This window comes from Lissotriton helveticus, chromosome 1_2 (assembly GCF_964261635.1).
Source record: "Lissotriton helveticus chromosome 1_2, aLisHel1.1, whole genome shotgun sequence".
In the NCBI taxonomy this organism is placed as follows: domain Eukaryota; kingdom Metazoa; phylum Chordata; class Amphibia; order Caudata; family Salamandridae; genus Lissotriton; species Lissotriton helveticus.
In genome coordinates, this window is record NC_136058.1 from 212440220 (window position 1) to 212459786 (window position 19567).

General features: G+C 51.2%; 1 protein-coding gene across 1 annotated transcript in view; it reads right to left on the minus strand.

Moving 5' to 3' along the window:
* Window positions 1-19567, minus strand: part of LOC144799857 (sodium/glucose cotransporter 4-like) — an 803794-nt gene that overhangs the window by 648567 nt on the left and 135660 nt on the right. The window contains exon 3 of the mRNA XM_078671442.1: window positions 11193-11297. Coding sequence (XP_078527568.1) covers window positions 11193-11297 — 105 coding nt within the window. The remainder of the gene's footprint in view (window positions 1-11192; window positions 11298-19567) is intronic.

The window sequence follows — 19567 nt, forward strand, 5'->3', positions numbered from 1 at the left end:
GACACATAAGGATGTGGGTGGCCCATCAGTCATACATAAGCTCATTTTGTGTGTGGTTGTTTAGAGGGAATACACAAAGTCCAGCTGTAACCCCCCTCTTCCCCAGGTGTGTATCAGAGACAGGCTACCGGCACAAAGGGATAAGAGCAGAAAAAATTATAAATTTACCAGTAAAGAGGATTTTTCATCACCATTCCAATGATATCACACATGACATAGCTATTTCTCCCTAATTAGGAATTACAGCTTATAAGTGTAATAAAGAATTCCCAATGTTAACATGTGAGATAGGTAGGCCTCATAGCAGTGAACAATTAATTAGAGAGTTTTCCACTACTAGGACATGTGAAACCTAAAGTACATGTCATACCTTTTAATTACACAACACCCCGGCCTATGGGCTACCTAAGGCCCCCCTTAGGGGTGAGTTATATGTAATAAGTAGGAGAATTTAAGCTTGACGAGGGGTTTTAAATTGCAATTGGCTGGGCAGTGTAAACCGCACACACAAGCCCTGCAGTGGCAGACCTCTGACATGTTTATAGTGTTACTTCTGTGGGTGGCACAATCAGTGCTACAGGCCCACTAGTATAATTTATTTTATGGCATCTGCGCAAATCTAGTACACTTTACTAGGCGCTAATAGGTACATTAAATATGCCAAATGTGGATACATCAATCAAACCATGTTTAGAGGAGAGAGCACATGCATTTTAGCACTGGTTAACAGTGGTAAAGTGCTCAGAGTCCTATGGTCCGCAAAAACAAATAAGACACAATTTGAGGGACGCAGGCAGACACGGGAAGACCAACCTAAGCATTATGAGGCGAGATTCTAGAGTGTAATGAATATTATAGTATTAGCTCTCAGCTGAGCCGGGAGAGCCTGCCCCTTGATGAATGTTTTAATATTGGATACTCTAATATTCACTGCACTCTAGAATCTCGTCCCATAATGCTTTGCAGGGCCTTTGGATGGGATTGTATTTTTGCCCATTACTGTGCTTGGGGTGGTCCTAGGAGGATGGAACCACCACCAAATCAATCAGCATGATGTGCTCTTTGTGTTCAAGGCATCTGCTTGGTTCTCTCCCTAGGTTAGGGAGGACCCCAAAATCATCACCTCTCTCACTGCTTGCTTTTTTTTTATTTTCACTATCGTGAGCTGACTATAAGCATTTTGGCATGTAACAATGGAGTTATTTGTTGTTTACCTAAAGGTACTGCTTGCTAAACTTTTCTTTTCACTTTTGTGTAATGACTAGATGCATTTTATCATGTAAAGGTAGGTATTTGTTATTTTACTAAAGGTATGTCAGATTTCTGTTTCATTAATTGGGATGAGATGAGGGGAGTTTCGCGAAGCATGAATTCATGAAAAACTCGGGAGTAATCTACTGCACCCACAACCCTTTGAGAAAACAACTTTACCTTTACATGCTAAAGAGCATATAACCAATTCACAAAAGTGAGCTTTGAAAAATATCAGGCAATGAGAGAGTTGAGGATTTTGGGCTCCCCCCTAACCTAGGGATAGGACCAAGCAGATTCCTTGAACACAAAGAGCATATCATGCTCAACGATTGTGGTGGTCCCATCCTCCTAGGAACACCCCAGGCAAAGTTATGGATAAAAATACAATGCCAATCAAAGGCACAGCAAAGCATTATGGGGTGAGATTCTAGAGTGCAGTGAATATTATAGTATTAGCTCTCAGCTGGACTGGGAGAACCGCTTGAGAAATGTTTTGATATTGGATACTATAATATTCACTGCACTCTAGAATCTTGTCACATAATGCTTTGCAGGGCCTTTGGTTGGGGATTGTATTTTCGCCCATAACTGTGCTTGGGGTGGTCCTAGGAGGATGGGACCACAACCGAATCGTTCAGCATAATGTGCTCTTAGTGTTCAAGGCATCTGCTTGGCTCTCTCTCTAGGTTATGGAGGACCCCAAAATCATCACCTCTCTCACTGCTTTCTGTATTTTCACTTTTGTGAGATGACTATATGCATTTTTGTATGTAAAGATAGAGTTACTTGTTGTTTTATCAACGGTATGTGAGGGTTCTGTTTTATTAATTGGGATGAGATGGAATAGAGTTACAGAGCGGAGTTCACAGAGTTTTTGTTCATCTTAGCAGGATTACGTGTAGTGAAATCCCGCCAATTACGCCCACCCTTTGTTGCTGCATAAGAACAGAAGCTAGAACACTATGCAAAAACCTGTTAAAGACTTTGAAAACTAATTCTGCATTGTGGCAGAATTTACAGAGCCACCCTTTTGTATATCTGATGCTATCCATGACCTTTTGATTCCACAGCACCATAATGGCTTTGCTGAAAACTGGGAAGTTTGGTATCAAAATTCTCAACACATTAAATCCACACTGATACCAGCGTGGGATTTAAATGCTGTTGTAAAAGCTTTATTTCGATACGTAAATATCTTAAAAGCAGTACATACAAAAATAAATTTTCAAGGCTTATGGTAATATACAATTGTAATTACTAAAATAATCAAGTAAAATGCAATAAACAATTAAAAAAAGAATTAAATTGAAATAGAAAGCCTTTTAGCTCGGATCACCCAAGCCCATTTTAAAAACTTTTAAACACCACAAACAATGGAGGGGGATGTATCAGTCAATAAAATACGAAGGGCCACCAGATGCTGTTGTGTGCCTAAGAGCCTGTACAATGGTATTAGCCAACGCCTCCTTGGGGCACGATAGTCAGGACATTCGAAGAAAAAATGTGCCACCGTCTCCACCCGTGTCGAGCACGTGGCACAGAAAGGTGAGGACTGGGAAGGTGAAGATCTCCACCTGGACACCAAGTTGGCCAAAGGTAAGGTGCCCACTCTGAGTTTAAAATAGAGAGCCCTGTCCAGGGGAATGGAGATTAGGTCCAAATAAGGCTCATAAGCAACCACGTCCTTGATTCTCAGGAATGCTGCGGTTGAATTGCAGTGACGAGGATTGCGAATGAGTTTGGTGGCTATCCAGTCCCAATATAGCTTCTTCAGGGTGGCCTTCGGAGGGGCAGAGCGAGTAACCCAGGAATTTTCCAAAACCAGCTCCACCAGTAGGCTCTTGATGTCCCTTAGCCATTTGATTCGATGCCATCCCTCCATAGCAATTACCTTGGACAGACCTGCTGCATAGGAGGCTAGCTCCGGGACCCTCCACAGGCGAGCCCACAAAAGCAGAGGCCGTAATTGCGCCTGGTCCGCGATTGATTTGCAGCCCAAGTCAAGAAGCACTGGGACTGTCGGTGTGCTCGATGGGAGTACCAAGAGATCTTTCAGGAATTTACTTTCTGCCTTGGCTAATACCTCCAGGTTTGTGGAGCCCCACAACTCCGCCCCATACAAAGCCGCAGCAACCCCTCTTGCTTTATAAATATCTACAGCTGGGGAGATACAATGTTTGGGGGATGAACGATGTTCCCTGAGTAGGGCACCAGTCACCCTTTTGCGGTTGAGCAACATCTTTTGGATATGTGGGGTCCAGCTCATGGAGTTACTTAGGCGAATCCCCAAATAATCAAACTCACGGACCCTCTCCAGGGGGACGGTATTTAGAACCGGAGGGGGCCCTAGCTTTTTAGGGGGATTCATAATCAGGAATTTGGTCTTGTCTACGTTGATTACCAGGCCCCTAAGGGAGCAGAACTCCTGGAAGCGGGTGAGGAGCTTTTGGAGACCCTGAGGTGTCTTTGCAATGAGCAGGGTATCGTCGGCAAAGAGCAGGGTGGGGATCCGGGTGCCCGCCAGGGACGGAGCATCTGCAGGTTCCTTTAGGAGGTGCTCAACCACGCCATTCACATACAATGGGAATAGTGTGGGAGCCAGCACACATCCCTGGCGGACACCCCTATGCACTGGGATTTTGTTGGTTTTCTCCCCGTTCTTGCCCCACCGCACCTGTGCATAGTTGTCTGAATGAAGTTTAATCAGAAGCAACAGGATGTAGGCGGGCAGTCCCAGCCCCTGCAAAACCCTCCATAGCTCCTCCCTCGGTACTAGGTCAAAGGCAGTCTTCAGGTCAATAAAGGCCAGATAAAGACTGCCCTTGCCCAGCACCACCACCTTCCAGTACAGGAGCATCAACCTGAATGCTTGTTCTTTCGTCCCCGTACCTGAAAGGAAACCCGCCTGGAAGTCCGACAGTATTTTATGCTCATCTGCCCACTGGAGGACCCTCCCCAAAATCACCTTCCCTACCACCTTTTGGGAAGAGTCAATTAGGCTGATGGGCCTGTAGTTAGCGGGGTTGTCCCGACACCCCTTTTTGAATATCGGGACAATCTCCGCCCCCTTCCAGGAATCAGGTACCAGTGCGCCCTTCATAATTGCATTTAATAACGCAGCAACCAATTGTCCCCATTCCTTGGGATTGGCACGAAGCAAGTCGCCGGGTATCCCATCCGGCCCGCAGCCTTTAATGGGACCAGGGACTTGATTACAGCCTCCACCTCCCTCTCAGTAAAGTCATCCATGTCACTAACCGTTAAGTCGTCCTCCAAAAAAAGGACTCGCTAATAACTCCTTCAGGATGAGAATACAGGGCCTCGAAGTGAGTATACCAGAGCTGGGCAGGGTTGTTGCATGTAACCATCGAGCCATCTGGCTTATTCTTATACCTAATCAAACTCCAAAAACCCCTTGCGTCCTTTCCCTTGCTTGCAACCAAAAGATCTTCCCAAAACTTCTCCTCCCATTCCCTTTTCGCTGCCTTTATGGTAAGAGAATAGTCCTTCCTTGCTGTTTTAACTGCTAGTGGGGACTTGGATTTAACAGCCCCTATCAAGGCCTTTTTCTGGGACCTACATGTGGTCGTGTACCAACACTGTCTTGTCCAGGATTCATTCCTCTTAGACATACCTGGGACGCTGCTTGGAGAGACAAAAAATTTGCTCAGTGCACCAATTAGGGCACAGAAAACCTGCGTAACCTCCTTGGGTGCACTCAGCAATGGGCCCAAATTGCTCTGGGCTGCAGCCAGCAGGGCCCCTATGGCAGATAGTTTCTCACTGGACAGGGCGATCTTAGGCCATTTTAGCCGCCTCCCGCAGTTAGATACATTGATCGTCTGGGTGTTGGGTGCCAACAAAAGTTGGAGACAGAACAAGAGAGAGAAGATTATGATCGCTTTCAATACTCTCAATAATCTCCATGTCGCTCAGAGTGTTCCATAAACATACGTCGAGAAGAATGTAATCTATTCTCGATGTATGATTGGGCCTATTGTAAGTGTGTGCGCCCTTCTGGTCAGATTTGGACCGCCCATTTACCGCCCTTAAATCAAATTCCAAATTGAATGCGTTGATCTGCAACGCCACTTGCGTCCACTTCTTAATGGGGGGCAGAGCCAGGGCCGGAATCCCCTTTCTCGCATCCTCCTCTTCTATTCCTAACATGTCGTCGAGGCCCAGGGGCTCGAACGTACAATTTAGATCACCCGCCACCATAGTGCACGAGTTCCTTGGCCGTTGCCTTAGGAGATCTTCCAGAAGTGCAATGGTGGCCGATTGTACTCCTCCCCTAGTACCTCTAGCATAGACATTACATATATCTAAGAGCAGGCGACCCCCGGGAATCCTTCAACGTAATGTTCAGGATATCAGGAGAATTTGTGGGATGTTCCTCCACCCTGCAATCCAGGGAGACAGCAACCCAAATGAGAAGGCCCCCCGAGGGGCGCCCCCTCCCTGCCTGGGACATGACAGCGGGAACAAAGTGGGACGAATAGCCCACCTTATGGCAGGGCTCCATGGCCCATGTCTCCTGGAATATGCATATGGAGTATCCCTCCACAAGGGCATTCCAGTCAGACAACTCCAGCTTCCTGTCGATTCCCGCGATGTTCCAGCTGAAAATCCTGAGAACTGGATCCGTCACAGCTGTAACACCGCCGGAGTCGAGGTCATTCCCCCCCGCCAAGGAGTCCTGGAGCACTAAACCGCTGATCCCTCCCTGCCCATCTGGAACCTGCCTTCTCTCATGCATGGGAATGGGGATTGCTCTGCTTGACAGCCCACTCAAATCAGAGTCACCAACCGATTTGTCAACTCCGGGGGCCTCCCCAGGATTAAGTTCATTTCAATATCCCGGAGTTCTCCACCGAGGTGATGGCCAGACTGCCTGAGGATAAAATAGTGGTTTAGCAGGGAAATCAAAACAGTTGGTGCTATTACTCCATCCCATGCCGAAATCTCGACCAGTAGGGGTTGGGACTAATCTTGGATAAAAAACGTTAAATCCACTATACCGATTCCCTGCCCCCCCCAGGATTAGGTTTGTAGTCGCAAATAGTTTGTGCTACTCTTCTGTCCCTAAAGTTGACCACCACGCAGTCTCCTTCTGCTTGCTTGTGTCCGTAACCCACCCAAGTTACCCTTCTGGCTCCTATAATGTGTCCATCAAGGCCCCTCGCAAGGGGTCTTTTGGACTCAAGCCAGTACATAGTTTTGTTTAATAAAGCTTCGGGGGATTCATTGTGACCAGCCTTCAATGTGGGTACATTTATAAGGACAGCAACATACGGGTGGCAGTCAGGGGGCAAATTCACTGGAGGAGATTTAGGGGCAGTTTTGGAAAATGCGGCTTCATGGGCAACGTTTGGTGATTGTGTTTGCGGGTGTGTAGGGTGATGGTTAGAAATCAGAGATTCAGCAGGGCAGGCCTGGGAAGTGGCTTTACCTTTGCCCGACCCCTTTAGGGTTCCCTTTGCTTTTACTGGGCCACTCCCCCCTGGCAGCTCAGCCCGACCCGGCGCTTTGGGGTGCTTAGGGATACTAGGAGGAGCTTGCGCTCTTTGACCAGTACTCCCCGATGAAGCCCCCAGCGACACTGCAGATGCAATGTCAGTTGGCTGAGGGGTTGCTACTCTAGCCACGGGGGTTACATCAGGCAAGGCATGCTGAGACACCATTGTAGTGCTGTTTGGGGAGGTCCCTCCCTGCCCCTCCTCCCTTATCTTCGAGTGGAGTTTAATAAGTGCTTTCAGCCAATAGAAGCTATCCATGGTTGATTGTTCAAGCCTGTCTAGCCTATCTCCCAACCCTGCTACTCTGTCGGCAATCGGAGACAACAGTGATTTCAACAACCCCTCGATTTGCGCAAAAGTAGCCGGGGCACAGGAAGACAAAGGCTGGTGGGTTGGAAAGGGAAGGGCGCTTACATTTTCTATGATGGAACCCGTCCCCTTAAATAGAGAAGAGGAATTTGTTGGACATTTGGAACCTAAGCCCTTGGGTCCCTGTTTCCGTGCTTTCTTGTACAGTTTCAGGGAGCTCCTTTTAAATGGGCTAGCAATCCTTTTCCTTTTCCTTTTTGTGAATGCAGAGATCTTAGGGACCAACAGCAGTTTGCCTAGAGACTTGGGATTTCCAACTGAAGGAGGGGTGGACTCAGGGCTGGTTATAGTAGCAGGGGAAACAATAGGAGGGGGTGCCTCAATGCCATCAACCTCGGGAGCGTGACTAGATGATGCAACCAGGCTTTCCAGTCTGTCAATACTAGCCCTCAATGAAACAAGCCGTGGTTCGTCCGTTATGTGAGGAGAAATTAAAGGGGGAGCAGAGTTGCTTGTGGGTGACTCTACCAGAGCTATAGACCCCAAGGATGATCTCTTGGATGGATTTAGCTCCTGCGAAAGCCGCCGCTCCATCATAGCTATCTCCTTCTCTATGACGGCTGCTACCCGTGTGATGAATTTGTCCATGGTACCTATGACACCACTTGGACACCCTCCGCCACCTCCCCTCAGGCTCTTCCCTGAGCGGGTGGTCATTCGCTCGAGCTATAAAGGAAGAGCAGGTACTCTCACTAGAGTTAATGGATCCTCCAGCGCTGTGTGAGTCGGCGATGACAGAGGGGTGGCCCAGCCCAGCCTCAGACAGCCCCTGACTGCCACAGACTGCCCGCCCTTTGCCCGGGCTTCGCACGGCGTTCCGCTCGCGTTCCGCTACGCGCCCAACGTAGAGTTAAATAGGTAGCATTGCGGGTGGGGGGCGTGGCTTCAAGGGGGCGCGGCCAAGATCTCTGTGGCTGTGCAGGGACTCCTGGTCTAGCGAGTCCCTGCCTGTCACCACCCTTCTCAACACGCCAAAGGCTCCTCCACTCTTCCACTCTACCCACGACCTGGATAGCGGCAACACCAACAGCACCAACAGCGTGTCAAACCCCTTGCCTCAACCGCGCTGCGTCACCCGCGAAGCGGGTGCGGCGAGAGGTCGCGGTTTTGGCGGTACCCCTCTAGCGTGAGGGATAAAGGGCAGCCCAGAAACAGCGTCAGGTCAGCTCTCCCACCGTAGACCTTGCTTCGCTTGCTTTTGAAACTCAGCCGGGCGGGGGGCGTGGCTTCAAGGAGGCGTGGCCAAGATCTCCGTGGCTGTGCAGGGACTCCTGGTCTAGCGAGTCCCTGCCTGTCACCACCCTTCTCAACACACCAAAGGCTCCTCCACTCTTCCACTCTACCCACGACCTGGATAGCGGCAACACCAACAGCACCAACAGCGCGTCAAGCCCCTCGCCTCAACCGCGCTGCGGCACCCGCAAAGCGGGTGCGGCGAGAGGTAGCGGTTTTGGCGGTACCCCTCTAGCGTGAGGGATAAAGGGCAGCCCAGAAACAGAGTCAGGTCAGCTCTCCCACCGTAGACCTTGCTTCGCTTGCTTTTGAAACTCAGCCGGGCGGGGGGCGTGGCTTCAAGGGGGCGCAGCCAAGATCTCCGTGGCTGTGCAGGGACTCCTGGTCTAGCGAGTCCCTGCCTGTCACCACCATTCTCAACACGCCAAAGGCTCCTCCACTCTTCCACTCTACCCACGACCTGGATAGCGGCAACACCAACAGCACCAACAGCGCGTCAAGCCCCTCGCCTCAACCGCGCTGCGGCACCCGCGAAGCGGGTGTGGCGAGAGGTAGCGGTTTTGGCAGTACCCCTCTAGCGTGAGGGATAAAGGGCAGCCCAGAAACAGCGTCAGGTCAGCTCTCCCATGCATTCAGAGGGCATCTTAGACATGCCCCCTGAAAAAATATTTAACATTAGTGTCCTGGCTAAGTGGTTGCTTATATCAGACAGGTTTTTGGATCCCAGAGTAGAGAGCCTACAGTAGTTGAAACAAGGCAAATCCTGGGGGAAGGTGCGACGACTTCTCCCCCGGGATGGGTAGAGTCCACAAAGGGGAAGATTCAAGGCTTTCCGCCTTTCCGAGCTACTCAACCCATTTGCTTCTCTCAGCAACTGGCCTCTACCAGTTCTGACCCCCACTTTGGGCGTGAGAATTGGGAGTAAAACCAAGATAGGAAGAGAGGTGTCCCCACCTTTGCCACCCCACACCTCAGGTCCTTGCCATCTTGCAGATGGAGGGGGCATGATAGGATGTGTACCCATCCCATTGGTCGTGACCCGTACCTACCTGTAATGCCCCTAAATTTAGTATTTAGGGGCAACGCTGAACCTTGCCTCCTCAGACTACTCTCTCAAGAAGAAGCCTGAAGAAGAAGGACGGAAAAGATGCGCTGAAAGAAGAAAAGGAGGACACCCCCTGCCTTGGCCCCAGCCCTACTGGCGTGCCCTGACCTCAGACTCCTCCAGCAGAACCTCAGAGTGTCCTGCAGCAAGCAGCCCTCTAAAACCCGGAGAACCTGCAATGCCTTCACAATCTCAAAGCACTTTGTCTCCTGCGAGCATTGGACTTGCTCAAAACCAACTGACTCTAACTCTGGCTGACTCTGTGGGCCTTCACCATTCCGCTCCCGGCACCCAGAGCCCGAGTGACCCAATACCTTAATACGTTTCCCTTGGCAATCCTAGTCTGGTTCCCAGTGATTCCTTAACCTTTACACGTTCCTAAGCCTAGTATACAGCCCTCCTCTGGGAGGTACCCTCCGACCACGCCCAAAGGCGACAGCGCGACCGACTCTCTAATTGAAAAGGTCCAAGAAGACCAACCGCGACAGCCTAATTTACTACGTCTATGAATGCTGCAGTCACGAGTGAATAACTCCCAAAGACCCAAATTGCCTCCAGTCATCAACCGCCTTCCAGGAATCCTGACCGAATCTGCAGACGAGACCAAGACCACCGGTCTCCACAGAGAAACCCTTGGGAACCCCAACAACCGCATTCTGCACCCGGCAGCCTCTATTCCGCTGGAGGTGTAGATCTTCTGCTGGCCATTAGGCTCTACAGTGCTGACCTCAACCCCAGGAGCTTTTGTTTTTTCCCACCTGGTGGCCGGCTCGTCCGCAGTCCCCAAACTAACAACCATGCTTAGCTGATTGGCTAATGTGTGGCCCCAGCACCCTGCACCCAGCCACCTCTGTGCTGCTGGTGGTGCGACATGAGTGCCCATCTGACTGAATCCTACTCAGCGGCCCGTAACTCCACTTATAATCTCCCAGGTTCTAGGTGTGCATCGTGAGCAATACTGCAAAACTATAACTATTTTGCAAAACATATTATCTTCTTTTCCTTCTGCCTTAGAAATATACCAGCTTGGTTTCTAGAGATACCTTGCTGTGTTAGAAAAAGTAATGTACAAAGTGACCTCAGTCGTAACTAAAAAGTAATTCCAACTGTTTTATGAACAAATGACTAACCTGTAACCAAACCAATTGCATTGAACAGCATTCAAACTGTATTTAACTGCATTTTTCTTGCAAAGTATATTTATGCCACCTGTACCAGGCCTGGATTGGTTCTAGAAAATAAAATACCATAAATAATATTTGTATACCAATAAATTGGTCTGAGTTCATGTCTTTAAGTGTGTGACATCATTTCTATTGTACACAAAATGTTAGCACTACCCTCCGATAAAGCCTCAATGCGCACCCACACTACCACAAATAGATAGTAAGGTGTTATCTACTTTTACCTCTCCCTACCCTAGGGGATCCACTGAACTCTGTGCACACTATACCTTACCTTGGTATAGTATATACAGAGCGAGCTTCCTACACCGAAACCAATCAAAAATATGCAAATGTTTAATTTAGCTTAAAAGTTTGCCACTGACCTGTACATAACAGCGTTGAAGTCATGTCACAACACGTAGTAGACATGTTGCATTAACTAAGATACACACATCGTGGTTTTTAAGCCAGTTTTCCCATTACTCATTAATCAGACAGTCAGAAGGCTAGTTGACACAATAACCTAAGCCTGGCATGGATTCTTACATTCCACTCGAAGCCTCCGACCGCCAGGCCTCCAGCAGCTGCGGTGCCCGCCATGCCAACGAACAGGCCGCTCCCCACATTGCTCGACATTAGCGAAGCCCCGATCTGCAAGAAAAACCACAGGAGAGGAGAGAGCATGAAGTTTAAACATAGCTCAGTGGATTTTACTGCATGCGCCATCTAGGACCAAGATTGAACTATTATAGTAAAGCCATTGCACATTATCGCTTCTGCTCTTCATATAAAAAATACATCCATATGAGCAGCAGTAAAATACGATGAAAGGAAATTTGAATGCCAATTTTTGAAATGTTGAGGCATTTAAATAGGTAAAAACTAAACATACCATGTTATCTAGAGTTGACAAATCAAGCAATAAAAAGGTGTCCTTTGTGATCAGTATGGCACTCATTACATTGTATATGTTTTGCGCTTCGATATAGAGCCATATAATATACTGTGCACAAATAGCTCTGCAGATGACACTGTATATGACACTGTATATTGTTCGGCCTCCCAATAAATTAAATAACATACACCTTGGCAGGCAGGTTTCTGCTAAACCCTGACTTTGTTCGCATTAGGTCCAAGCTGCTGCTGCTGTTTGCTGACTGCATGTGAACCAAGCCAAGGCATCATATTTATCAAGTGTTGGTGTAGAAGCCTAGGTTTGTCCTTGACTAAATGAGATGCAGGACCTTTCTTGTGTCCTGGGTGAGTGCACCATCAAGCATGGTCTCATGGTCGGCAGTGGATAACTGTCCCTGTGTTGTTTGTAACCCAAAATTGATAGTGACCCTGCTTAGCTGCCAAGTAGCTAGGTACATGCATCATGTGCTGTTCCAAGCCGGGTTTTTTCTTTGAGTTATGAGACTTTTAGTCGTATTAATTCCATTATACAAATAGGAATATAAGTCTCAAAAAGAACGATTGCTTGTGACTGAACCGTGGTAGGCAGTCTTTGCACCCGCCACAGTCGTGTTCCGATTCACTCAGCCATCAATCAATCAATCAGGGTATTTATAAAGCATGCTACATACCTGTGAGGGTCTCAAGGCACGGGGGGAGCTGCTACTGGTCGAAGAGCCAGGTCTTGAGAAGTCTTCTGAAGGCCAGTAGGTTATCCTCTTGTTGACGGGGAACCAGTGTAGATCTCTCAGGTGGGGTGTGATGTGGCTGCGGCGGAGGATGTCGAGGATCAGCCGTGCAGAGGCATTCTGGATGCGTTGCAGCCGTCTCAGGAGCTTGGTTGTTGTTCCTGCGTAGAGGGCATTTCCGTAGTCCAGTCTGCTGGTGACGAGGGCCTGAGTGACAGTTCATCTCGTTTCGGTGGGGATCCACTTGAAGATCCTGTGGAGCATTCGGAGGGTGTTGAAGCAGGATGAGGAGACAGCGATGACCTGCTTGGTCATGGAGAGGGTGGAGTGGAGGATGACCCCCAGATTGCGTGCGTGGTCAGTAGGTGTCGTGCTATTCCCAGCGATGTTGGCCACCAGGAGTCGTCCCAGGCTGAGGGGGTGGAGCTGAGGATGAGGACCCCCGTCTTGTCAGTGTTCAGCTTCAGCCTGCTGTCCTTCATCCATTCGGCGACGGCCTTCATTCCTATGTGTAGGTTGGCTTTGGTGGTGAGAGGGTCTTATTGAGGGAGATGATCAGCTGGGTGTCTTCGGCGTAGGAGATGATGTTGAGGTTGTGCTATTGGGTGACATGGGCGAGCGGTGCCATGTAGATATTGAACAGCGTCGGGCTGAGTGAGGAGCCTTGTGGTACACCGCAGATGATCTTGGTGGCCTTGGAGCGGAAGGGTGGGAGGCGGACGCTCTGCATTCTCCCGGAGAGGAAGGATGCGGTCCAGTCCAGTGCCTTCTCTTGGATTCCGGCGTCGTAAAGGCGTGCTCACAGAGTACGGTGGCAGACCGTGTTGAAGGTGGCTGACAGGTCCAGGAGGATGAGGGCTGCTGTTTCTCCGCTGTCCAGCAGGGTCCTGATGTTGTCGGTGGCGGCAATGAGGGCGGTTTCAGTGATGTGGTTGTTGCGGAAACCGGACTGGGACTGGTCCAGGATGTTGTTGTCCTCGAGGTAGCCGGTCAGTTGTTCATTGACGATTTTCTCTGTGACCTTCGCCGGGATCGGGAGCAGGGAGATAGGATGGAAGTTCTTGAGGTCGTTGGGGTCCTCCTTGGGTTTCTTAAGTAAGGCGTTGATCTCTGCGTGCTTCCAGCTCTCCGGGAAGGTTGCTGTCTCGAATGAGATGTTGAACACTCTTCGGAGATGGGTGAGCGATGACTGTGCTCGCTTTGTTGAAGACTGGGTGTGGGCATGGGTCGGACGGGAATCCGGAGTAGACGGAATTCATGATCTTGATGGGGTCATTGTCGCTGACGTTGGACCAGGAGAACAGGCAGCTGGTGCGGGTGGTGGTCTTGTTGGGGGACTCAGTGGTAGGCGGGGAGTCGAGGCATTGTAGCTGTCGTGGATGTCGACGATCTTGCGGTGAAAGAAGGAGGCCAGCGAGTCGCACAGGTCCTGCAATGGGGGAATGTCGTTGGTGTTGGAGCTGGGGTTGGAGAGTTCCTTCACGATACTAAAGAGCTCTTTGCTGTTGTGTGCGTTGTTGTCCAGGCGGTCCTTGAATGCGGTCCTCTTGGCGGTTCTGATGAGTTGATGGTGTCTGCGGGTGGTGTTCTTGTGGGCTGTGTAGCTGTCTGGGGATCGTTCGCGGAGCCAGTTCTTCTCCAGTTTCCGGCATGTGCACTTGGAGGCCTGGAGGTCTTCGGTGAACCAGGTGGCTTTCTTGCCGGTGCGGCTGTTGGAGGGGGTCTTGAGTGGTGCAAGGGTGTTGGCACAGTCGTCGGTCCACTGTCTGAGGTTGCGGGCGGCGATGTCGATGTTGGTGGGGTCGGCGGGTGGGTTCTTGGCGAGGGTGGTGGTCAGCTGGTCTTCGGTGACTTTGCCCCAGCAGTGGCATGGCATCTGTTGGGTGCGGTGGTGTGTGGTGGGTTTCCTGTAGGTGAAATGGACGCACCGATGGTCGGTCCAATGGGGTTTGGTGGTGTGGTTGAAGGAGACGTGGGGACTTGCGGAGAAGAAAGGGTCAAGCGTGTGACCGGTGGCGTGGGTGGGTGTTGTCACAAGCTGTCTGAGTCCGAGGTTGGTAAGGTTGTCGATCAGGGTGGTGGAGTTAGCATTGTTGTTGTTCTCGAGGTGGAAGTTCAGGTCCCCGAGGGGGATGTAGTCCGTGGAGGCGAGGGCGTGGGTGCTGATGAAGACTGCGATGGAGGCGCTGAACTGTGGTCGGGATCCGGGGGGTCTGTAGATGAGGGTTCCTCTGAGGGTGGTGTTGGGGTCGGTGTGGATCTGGAAGTGCAGGTGCTCGGCGGTTCTGAGGGTGTCGTCGATGTTGGTCGAGACTCTGAGAGTGTTCTTGTGGATGATGGCAATTCCACCTCCTACTCTGTTGGTGCGGTCTCTGTGGGAGATTTTGTAGCCTTCTGGGATGGCTATGGCGATGTCTGGTGCTGAGGTGGTATTCAGCCAGGTCTCCGTCAGGAAGGTGACGTCGCGGGCGGTTGAGTCGAGGAGGTCCCACAGTTCGACGGCGTGTTTGCAGGCGGTGACGGGGGTAAATTGCTGTCCGATGGCGGAGGGCCTGCCACCGCACAGCTGGCGGTGGAGGGCCTTCCACCATCGTAATCACACCCTGTATCTGGAGGGCAGCCTCAAAAGTGCACTTGAAAGTTAACTAACCCAACCATGCTCTGAAGCCTTAGACAGTGGATCTAAAAAGCCTGTCTGTAAAATGTGTATAAAAGTGGGATCAAAACCATTCTATTTTGTTCCATTCCCACGTTCTTTATGATCAAGGAACGAAGTGCTATAAACATTATAAACAACATTTCCAATACAAAGCCTAGTTAAGGATAGTCAGAGTTAAATTAATCAGGCCTGCATTCACAAACCTAGTATTAGCAAATTGGTTCATTCAGTTAATAACACTAACAAAAGCAATACAAACATATAAAAAGATCAAATTTATAATAACGAAAATACTAATTTGATTTAGTACACATAGCCATTTTCAGAAAGATTTCAACTGCAAAACAGAGGGTATCGGCGTGGCTAAGGAAGCCATCATGGCAGACGCAGCTTAACAGAGCTCCGTCCCGCCGTTATCTTATCCGCCAAAATTATCCTTCCTCCCCCGCACCCAACAGTATCCCGGTGTGGTGTGGTGCAGCGGAAGGTGATCGTCGGACATGGCGCGACTTTGAGCCGCATCGGAGCATAGGAAGACGCTGCACTACGCTCGGAACCTGAGCACGCAATAGAGAGCGGCGCCGGGGACCTCGAGTTTAGAGACGCCCGGGGAGGAGGACAGCCGACGGCGGCTGCACTGGCGCTGGTCCGGCGGCGCTGACGGACCCAAAACAGGAGCAGTGCTGCCGAACACCGGAGTATCGGCTGTGTGTTGGCTGGTGGTGAAGGCGGCGACCTGGAGGGACACCCGGAGCCAGGGGGCACCTAACGTGCCGAAAGCAGATACGGAGGTACGCGGTGACGACCGGGTGCAGTGACCGGGGCAGACGAGCAGCCACGGACATCTCGGCGGCCGAGACAGACCGCGGACGGCAAGCCTTCGCAACATCAAGTAAGCCTCTCCTGGTAGCGAGGGACAGTAGCGGGCGCCTTGGGTCGGGCCCCTGAAACGGCCATCTTGCGGATGAAACAGCGAGGGGGCAGCTGGAGGCACAGAAGCCTGGAGATAGACAACAAACCTGTGGCGGTCTAAACCTGCATGCCCCCGCAGCCATGGACAAATCCGGACCCTAATTGCCAGAGACTAAGAGTGCCCTTGGTGGATAGACGCACATTGTAGTGAATTGTAGTGTGTCCGGAGGGAAGACGCCAAGGGCAGACACTGTAGCCGTGGTTGGCGAGCGTGGCCCGGACTCCCTGCTGCCTACTCTCTGAGCCTGTGGAACGGGGGGTGTGGGGATAGTGGGCCCCAGAGGACGACTCCTTGAAGAGGAAGGGCCCCCCCCCCCAGTGGCGAGAGGCGAGAGACACGAGAGCCACAGAAAGTGACCTGACGACTGCCCTATCAATCATTGACCATGACCAGAGGCGGGAGTGGCGGTGGAACCTCGAAACAGGGGACTATTGATAAATTCACGTGCCCAAGTGGAAACTCTGGAGCTTCGGGAGGCCACCAGGCCCAAGGACTAGACAATGCAGCGCTCCTGGCGGCAATCACCCAATCCCGGGACATGTTAGATGCCAAAATTGGGGCCGTTGGGGCTGATGTTACCTTGCTGCGGCAAGACTTGCGGAATGCGGTGGCCCGCATTACAGAAGCAGAAGCCCGGATTACAGGAGTGGAGGACGATCTGGCGACCTTGAAGAAAAGAGTGACCAACATGGAAGGCATACAAAAGGGCCTGGCGCTCCGGGCTGAGGATGCCGAAGGACGGGCTCGGCGCAACAACTTACGATTCGTCGGCCTTCCAGAAGACTGCGAAAAGGGCAACATGGAAGCCTTTCTCACCGAGTGGCTGGAAGGCTGGCTCCCGCCGGAGTCCCTCTCCCGCTGCTTTATCATCGAATGGGCCCACAGAGCGCTAACTCAGAAGCCGCTGGTTGGCGAACGACCGCGGCCGGTAATAGCCAAGCTGCTCAACTATCATGACCGGGACACGATCCTGAAGCAAGCCCGGTTGAAAGAGCCCCTCCAGTGGAATAATCAGTGGATCATGATATTTCCGGACTACACAAGACTAGTGCAGCAACAACGGCAGTCCTTCATGGCAGCTAAAGCCCGCCTGCGAGGCCTCAAGATCCAATATGCTCTACTTTATCCGGCTCGTCTACGGGTGGTCTATCAGTCCCGCACCCTATTCTTTAACTCCCCTGAAGAGGTGTTCACATGGACGGATGAGACAGTACGAATTAGACCACATACACCGCCGGCTCGAGACTCAGATTCATCCTCCTCAGCAGTGCCGCCGCGGACGCCCTGACGCTCGCGCAGCAGAAGTAACTGGAGATCTTGCTCATCTAAACGCTCCCCAGCAAAAAAGGGGAACACGGAGGAGACTAACACCCCAGACTCTCCGAAAGTGGATCCGTGAGGGGCGAAAGGACACAGGTTACCTGTTTGATTTGTATACCACAGTACAGGCTGAGTGGCAGATAGTGCAGGCCTGGTCGAAGATGGTCTACGCTTATAGTAACACTAACACTGGCAGACAAATGTAGACTTACAGAAACGGGATGTGGGTTGGGTGGGGAGGGACGGACTGAAAGGCGGTAACCCCTCAATTTAGAGGAGTTTGTTAGGTGGGGGTGGGTTGGGACTGAGTGGGTAGTTCATGGGGATCCATTGGGATAGTGGGTCGCTGACCTACCGTTGGGGGCCGGAGATGACCTATACCGCAACAGGTACTTCAATGTTACTGAGGTATGGGGTGGGGGTGGCGGGGAAGTTGTTGGAGTGACTTGGGACGGGGTAGGGGTTGGGGGGTTTGTTGGGTGTGAATTGAAGGGGGGAAAGGGAGGGAGGGATGCGTTAATTTGCACAGTGTTCTTTCGAGGCCTATTGAAGCAAGATGTGTGTGTGTGGCCTCAGACACTCGGGCTATCCATATTTCTGCCCATGGATGGCGGTTGATACTCCCGAATCGGGCCTACAGAGGGCATCGATGCGTGTTGTGAGCTGGAATGTACGGGGGATGCTGGACAGGATAAATAGAGGGGCAGTCCTAAGGCAGGGGAAGAGAGACAGGGCTGATGTGTTACTGTTGCAGGAGACTCACCTCATGGGTACCAAGACCCTTAGCCTACAGCGTTACGGTTTTCAGCAGGTATATCATGCTGGGTTTGCGAGGGGATCTCGTGGGGTAGCAATCTTGGTACACCGCAGGCTGTCCTATGTTCATGAGAATTAGTGGGTTGATGCGCAAGGCAGGTATGTGTTTGCCCAGGGCAAGATAGGCACTGAACCGGTAGACTTCGGGAGTGTATATGCCCCACCTCCACTGCAAGGAGCTCTTATAGAAAAGCTGTTCGGTGTATGGGCTGAGATACCAGATGTTATGGCAGTGGTGGGCGGCGACTGGAATGATGTGATGAATACACGGATGGATCGACACAGGCTGGGGGGAGAGGTGCCTTCGGACACACCTACTAAACTGAATGGCATGGTGAGAGGGATGGGATGGGTGGATGCAAGGCGACACCAACACACCCAAAGTCGTGAATACACATTCGTCTCAGCAGTGCATAAGTCCTTCTCCAGGATTGACTACCTGTTTGTCCCTCACGCCTGGGTTGGGAGGGTGGATTCCACGTCCATACTGCCACGCGGTCTGTCAGATCACTCCCCGATAGTGATTGACCTACTTCTAGATAGAAGACGACAGCCGTTCAGATGGCGTCTTTCCACGTGGCATTTGCAACAAGAAAGCGACCAGACACATATGAGGGGAGCTATTGCTCACTACTGGAGCGACAATGATAAACCTGACACGGATGACATGACCCTCTGGGATGCTCTGAACCCCACGCTTCGAGGGGTGGACATTGCTTGGTGTGCAGCTGCCCGTAAGGCAAGAAGGGAGGATATAGTGAAAGCTGCAGACCGGGTCAGCGACCAGGAAGAAAGATGCCACGCTGGTGGGAGTGAGGAAGATGTGGGTCAACTACTACTGTTGCAGCAGTTGTACGCCTCCTTGCTGTTAGATGAGGCTAGGCAGCTGTGGCTGGCGACTCAGAGTAGGATCTACCAGTGGGGCGACAAATCCAGCTCGATGCTATATAGGCTCTGCCAGAGCACTTTCCATGCGCAGTCCCTACTGTGTCTTCGTGATGAGGCGGGGACACCCATGACGGCCCCAGTGGACCTGGCGGCCGGCTTTACACTGTATTATGCGGCCCAATATGCCCCCCAGGAGCTCCTACCGGCGGAAGATGTCGACAAGTTTCTTGCCGACCTCCCGCCATGAACAATCTCAGATGAAGGGCGTACTCGACTTGAACTCCCTTTGTCAGCGGAAGAGCTGGGTACAGTCCTCGGAGAATTAAACGTGGGCAAGGCCCCCGGACCCAATGGGTTCCCTTGTGAATTTTTTAAGAAATTCCACCTCCAACTAGGAACATACTACGGTAGGGCATTGGAGGCAGCCAAGGAGTGTGGCCGACTCCCGAGGGACTGGCGACACGCTGAAATTGTGGTCTTCTGCAAACCAGGGAGGCCCCCTGAACTACCGGAGTCGTATAGACCGATATCGCTATTGAATACAGAAGCGAAAATATTGGCGAAATCGCTGGCCAATCGCCTCCTCCCATACATTACCGATCTTGTCCACCCGGACCAAGCC